At 41.0% G+C, this 6,608-nt stretch overlaps 1 protein-coding gene across 1 annotated transcript; it reads left to right on the top strand.

The window, feature by feature from the left end:
* The first annotated feature begins 510 nt into the window (after positions 1-510).
* Positions 511-5,588, top strand: enam (enamelin). Its single transcript, XM_083635520.1, has 8 exons — positions 511-557; positions 723-783; positions 1,529-1,552; positions 1,717-1,785; positions 3,469-3,504; positions 3,660-3,683; positions 3,844-3,918; positions 4,892-5,588. Exons 1-8 carry the CDS (start codon positions 520-522, stop codon positions 5,282-5,284), a joined length of 720 nt encoding a protein of 239 aa, XP_083491646.1. The 5' UTR covers positions 511-519; the 3' UTR covers positions 5,285-5,588.
* Positions 5,589-6,608: the final 1,020 nt, after the last annotated feature.

Here is a 6,608-nt window from a genome sequence, read left to right as displayed (position 1 = left end):
TGCTCTAGTCTGCTGAGGTGTGTTTTGCTTCCAGTCGCTGCACGTCATCAATAATTATTCATATTTGAAGTAATTGAATAGATTGGGCTTGGCTCCAGTGTATTTATCAAGGCCACAGTTTTCAGTCAGATTTGATTTCACTTGGTTATCTTCATAAGTGCTTTTGAAGTGTGACAGTTATCTGATTGAACACGTTCAAGTAGAAGTGAGAGGCCCTGTGCAGTTATTACTGGATCACCATGTCAATGTCAGCTTCATGCTCTCTCTCCCCCTCTCTCTCTCTCTCTCTTTTTCCAAAGTTAAGGCAATTAAGAAGGGCATGTGTGCTAAGCATACTTGCACAGCATGTAATTAAACATAAAAGGGGCATAAAGCCTACATGTCTTTCCGTTTTGAAGAGTGAGGACATGTTTTGCTGGATGCGAGCGCATGCAAGCATGCGATTGGCTGTCGCAGGTTGTTCAAGAGTATAAATGGCATCCATCTGAGAGAGGAGGTCAATCACTTTCTCTCCTCTGAATGACAGATCTTCAGCTGCTTCTGCCACAGGGAAACAGGTGAGATGGAATTTCGTCTGCATGGGAACAGATGGGATTTGCGTAGAAATATTAGTCCTGCAGCAATTATGTTCATCCTGTAGATGTTTTATTTTAAAATGAAATATAACTAAGGCCAGATTCTTAGTGATGATACATCCATGTCTCTATCTGTCTGTCTTCCAGGACAATCATGATGTCAGTGTTGTTCCTGATGTGCCTGCTGGGTGCTACCCTCGCTGCTCCTGTAAGTTTCTCCCAAACGTTATGTGTCATTGAGTTTGGTGCCTGGACCCTCTTTCATTATTTATGCTACATACATATATATACAGTATATATATATAGATATATATATAGATATAGATATAGATAGATAGATAGATAGATAGATAGATAGATAGATAGATAGATAGATAGATAGATATAGATAGATATATATGGATATATATAGATAGATAGATAGATAGATAGATAGATAGATAGATAGATAGATGTATATAATATGCAAAGTCAATAACATTCCTTTACTTTATATGTACCATGTAATACATATACAAATGTCAATTAGATGGTAATCTGCATGAAAAAAAAAATTGAAAAAAAATCAGGTTATAATGAACATCCGCTATAGTGATCAATTTGACCTGTCCCAAGGTGATCACTATACTCGAAGATGAGTGCACTGTTTGTGTATGTATGTATGTATGTACAGTATGTATGTATGTATGTATGTATGTATGTATGTACAGTATGTATGTATGTATGTATGTATGTATGTATGTATGTACAGTATGTATGTATGTATGTATGTATGTATGTACAGTATGTATGTATGTATGTATGTATGTATGTACAGTATGTGTGTATGTATGTATGTATGTGTGTGTGTGTGTGTGTGTGTGTGTGTGTGTGTGTACAGTATATGTTTATACTTTATATTTATATGTTCTGTGATTGTCTCCTGCTCACTTCCCTTCCTCCTTGGCTTGCAGGCTCAGGAGAGTGGAAGCCAAGAGGTAAGAGGACTTTTTTTTAAAGCTTTTCCACGAAATGTTGTTCCTCTCCATCACGGCATGTCACATCATGTTTCTGTCACGTCATGAGACGTACGATAGGTTTTGGTGACGGGAGATGATAATTGGCTTAATTACATGTCTGGAGTTGTCTGGTATTTCTCCAGCAGGTTGCGGCACATGCTAATGCGGCCCTGAGATGGATGGAGATGTACAGACTCTACCAGCAGCAGCAGGTTAGCGAGTGGTCATTTTCTTTTCCTGTACAAACTCTACCAGCAGCAGCAGGTTAGCGAGTGGTCATTTCCTTTTCCTGTACAGACTCTACCAGCAGCAGCAGGGTAGCGAGTGGTCATTTTATTTTCCTGTACAGACTCTACCAGCAGCAGCAGGTTAGCGAGTGGTCATTTCCTTTTCCTGTACAGACTCTACCAGCAGCAGCAGGGTAGCGAGTGGTCATTTTCTTTTCCTGTACAAACTCTACCAGCAGCAGCAGGTTAGCGAGTGGTCATTTCCTTTTCCTGTACAGACTCTACCAGCAGCAGCAGGGTAGCGAGTGGTCATTTTCTTTTCCTGTACAAACTCTACCAGCAGCAGCAGGTTAGCGAGTGGTCATTTCCTTTTCCTGTACAGACTCTACCAGCAGCAGCAGGGTAGCGAGTGGTCATTTTCTTTTCCTGTACAAACTCTACCAGCAGCAGTAGGTTAGCGAGTGGTCATTTCCTTTTCCTGTACAGACTCTACCAGCAGCAGCAGGTTAGAGAGTGGTCATTTTCTTTTCCTGTACAAACTCTACCAGCAGCAGTAGGTTAGCGAGTGGTCATTTTCTTTTCCTGTACAAACTCTACCAGCAGCAGTAGGTTAGCGAGTGGTCATTTTCTTTTCCTGTACAAACTCTACCAGCAGCAGCAGGTTAGCGAGTGGTCATTTTCTTTTCCTGTACAAACTCTACCAGCAGCAGTAGGTTAGCGAGTGGTCATTTCCTTTTCCTGTACAAACTCTACCAGCAGCAGTAGGTTAGCGAGTGGTCATTTTCTTTTCCTGTACAGACTCTACCAGCAGCAGTAGGTTAGCGAGTGGTCATTTCCTTTTCCTGTACAGACTCTACCAGCAGCAGCAGGTTAGCGAGTGGTCATTTCCTTTTCCTGTACAGACTCTACCAGCAGCAGTAGGTTAGCGAGTGGTCATTTCCTTTTCCAAAAGGTCCACAGATCATGATGGAAGAAAGAGTTTGATGAACCAAGACATGAATGAAAACTGTATGACCAGTGTTGGGGGTAACTCATTACAAAAGTAACATATTACATGTAATATTACTTTTAGCAGTAACTCAGTAATATAACTTATTACGATTTGGATTTCAGTAATATTATACCAGTTACTTTGTCAAGTAACACAAGTTACATATTGAGTTAAAAAAAAATCATCAAAGCACATATTTAAATAAAGATACAACCATTTCCTAATCAAATTGTGTGTTTTTTATTTAACAAAGGGTAAAGGATAACATTTAGAATTTTGGACAGTTTACACTGACTTCAAGACGGTTGAAATTATTTTTCGCAATGGTTCCGGGGCGGAGATGTCATTCTGCTACTGCTGTTATTTTGGAGAAAGTAATGCAAAAGTAGTGTAATAAGTAACGAGTTACTCTGCGCAGACAGTAATATTGTAAAGTAACTTATTACTTTCCAATGAAAGTAACTAGTAATATGTAGTATATTACATTTTGAAAGTAACTTGCCCAACACTGTGTATGACACAAACTATACGAACAGTATAGCGGAGATACAGTGGGGCTGCTTGGTTACTCAATACCAGACTCTAATCTCATTAATTAACAATGGTTCATTCAGATTAATTAATCCAAATTAATGAAGTTGCATTATTCCCATTGTATCTGTCTGTAATGAATCCAGGGAGCAGCTGGCAACCCCTTCCTCCCTGCAGCTGGCGTAAGTTTAGTTCTACTTCCTTTGTAAACTCATAAATCCATCTTTGTTAGATACAAATGCAATAAACGACTCAATTTCATGTAGAATAAACTGAGCCCTGTTGTCATTGCTGCTGTTGATCTCTTATTTATAAATTCTGTTATTTATCTATACAGGGTGCACCAGCTGAGTCACCAATGGTAAATAGCCTACTACACATTGTAGTGTATGCAACATCAAATCCTTTTGTGAATATAATACTTTTTTTATATTATTTTCCTTATAATATACTGTAACATGCTTTCTCATATAGAATTCTATAAGCTGTTTGAGTTAAAAGTGTGTGACTTGCACATGCAGGCAGCAGCTGTGAATCTCCCCCCTCCCCCTCCACCTCCCATGCCTGCCGGAGACGGATCAGATGAAGAGATAGTGGTGAGCAGACTTCCACATTTAATAAGCGATTGCATCTCTGTTAGTTTTTTTTTCTCTTTCTTTGGACAAGTGTACACAATAATATGCATTCCAGTTAGGAATCATTCATATCAAAGGTTTAAGCAATGTCTTCTGACTAATAGCAAGTTAAAGCCTTTAACTCCTGCTGCAGGGGTCAAATATAAGAAGCATATATTATGATTTGCAAGGATCACTAAAACACTCCCTATTGATCCATATTTAGCAGAGGCAATGAGTGCTGCAGTGGTCTCTATATATATATATATATATATATATATATATATATATATATATATATATATATATATAAAGCATAGCAGCAAAGTAGCGTGCTGCCATTCACTGTAATGATCTTAAAGCTCCATTATGTACATTGTCAATATTTTTGTTTACTTTAAGATAACAGCTTTTTAATCATTTTGATGTGACTGTCATTCCAACACCACCCTTCGAAGATCTGTTCCTGCACTATATGGATTTTTTGGTGCCTGCGTCTCGGATCGGAGCAGCTTGACAGTGTCAATTGCCTGGAATGTTTAACTCCATTTCCTGCACAGCTCTTTCAAATTAAAGGATTTCCGCTGAAAAAACGAACGAGATGCTTTTATTGTGAAGTACAGGAAGTGAAACATGTTTCGCTTGCTAGCACGATTATCTACTTCTCTCACTAAAACAAGTCGAAATGACAAGAACATTTGGGGATATTTGGAGCTATTTTCCCCCAGCAAGCCAGCTATCAACACTGCAGACAGGTTCTATAAGTAAAGTAGAGAGTACAAGCAGAAACAGTAAATAAGGCTGATATCTGAATGTCCAAACAGGGAAGTGTGGCATTTAAGTGACGGCGCAGTTTCCCTAAATAGAAAAATACAGATTGGGGCTTTAACCAAATGTATAGCCTATACGGACTCTATTTATGTCAAGGTTCAATCATATCCTTCCCATCTCCCAGGCACAGGTTGGATTCGGTGAGGCTGCCCCCCTAAACTCTGATGAAGCTGGTGAGGACGCTGCGGCGGAGGAGGCTGAGGCGGCCGAGGGAGCGGAGGCAGAGGCAGCCGCAGAGCCGGCAGCCGATCCTGCTCCTGCCGAGGGGGCGGACGTCGGAGTGGAGGCCCCTGTCGATGCCGGGGTGGTCGATGTGGCCCCTGTGGACGTGGCCCCTGTGGACGTGGCACCTGTAGATGTTGCACCTGTAGATGTTGCTCCTGTGGAGGTGGCACCCGTGGAGGTGGTCCCTGTGGAGGTGGTCCCTGTGGAGGTGGCCCCTGTGGAGGTTGCACCTGTGGAATTGGCCCCCGTTGACGTTGTCCCAGTAGATGTCGCTGTCTCTGCTAGTGTTTGATGTCCCCTGCTGCAGTTTGTTTGACACCCCCAGCCCTTGCAGATCCTGCTGCTCCATAGTTGTAGATGATTTTCTCGTCTTACCGACTTGTTTGGCCCTGTCCCATAGCAGGCAGACTAATAGCTGGAAACTCGTTGATCAGGGATTGAAGACATGTTTGAATTGTTGTAATACAATGAGACGAATTCTGTGACACGCTTTCTGGGGCAAAACCTGCAATGTCTGTGTGCAATTAAAAAAAAAAGATAATTCAGTCTTATCACTTGTACTTTTTTCTATCTTTAATTAAAAACGCTTTTCACAATGCTGTACTTGACATTTACTTTTGTTTGATAGGTCATGAAATTCACCAAAGTATCATTGAAAGTGAAAGTTTGAGAAACAAGATTATAATGCAACTCACATTCCCTATTTATTTGCCAAAATATGAGATGCAAACCATTACATATTCAGAGATCCTAATTAATTGAAACATGACCAGCATTTTTTTTTTTTTTTTACGTTTTAATTTTTTTGTAAAATTGCCACTACCACAGCAGCCAATAGGGAGAGCCACTGAACCACAGGATGTAAAATAAACCAGATCCATCTGATCTCAAATCTGTTGTGGGGGAAATAACACTGGCATGCTCTAGCTGGTATGCTATAATAGGATCAGATATGGCATAGTGCTGACTGAGCAGGACAGGCGGGAGAGAGAGAGAGAGAGAGAGGGCGGGGGGACGGGGGGGGGGGGGGGGGGGTTAAAGCTTGCCTGCAGGCAGACTAAATCTTCTATTGTCCCACAACTTGGCGAAAAAAATATCGCTTTCATAGCTTTCAGTGTCAAGAATGTATTTATTTTTTGGATCCCCTGGAACTGGTTAAGCAAAGGGTTGTCCATGTTGCACTGGGTCTCCCATCAACACTGTAGTGGACATGGAAGGAGGATGAGTAACTGCGCCTCTCCTGCTTTAATCTAATCCACAAATCCTTTTCAGGGTCACCAAGACTCCATGACACACACTTAGTTAGACTCAATGCTTATAGGTGTCAGATGTCTTGCTATATTTTTAATATTATTTTCATCGGCATCAGCTGATCACGTATTGTAAGGAGAGAGGTTCCAGATTCCCAAAGAGCGCTTAAGGAGCTAAGGAATATGGCCTTTGCATTAGATTAACCTGGGGGAAAAGGTAAGTTCACTCACGTGACGCCTCGTGCATTTCACTTCATCATTTCAAAATGTTGGCATTGACAGTTGTTCCTCATTTACAGTAGTTTGGCCACTTCGCTGTGGTACTGCAGCACCAGTGAAGGGGGGCTTTTGTAAAGAACAAAGAAC

Source organism: Poromitra crassiceps (assembly GCF_964638095.1).
Source record: "Poromitra crassiceps genome assembly, chromosome: 4".
Taxonomy (NCBI): domain Eukaryota; kingdom Metazoa; phylum Chordata; class Actinopteri; order Beryciformes; family Melamphaidae; genus Poromitra; species Poromitra crassiceps.
The sequence above is the reverse complement of the archived record's forward strand: the minus strand, read 5'-3'. Positions and strand labels throughout refer to the sequence as shown.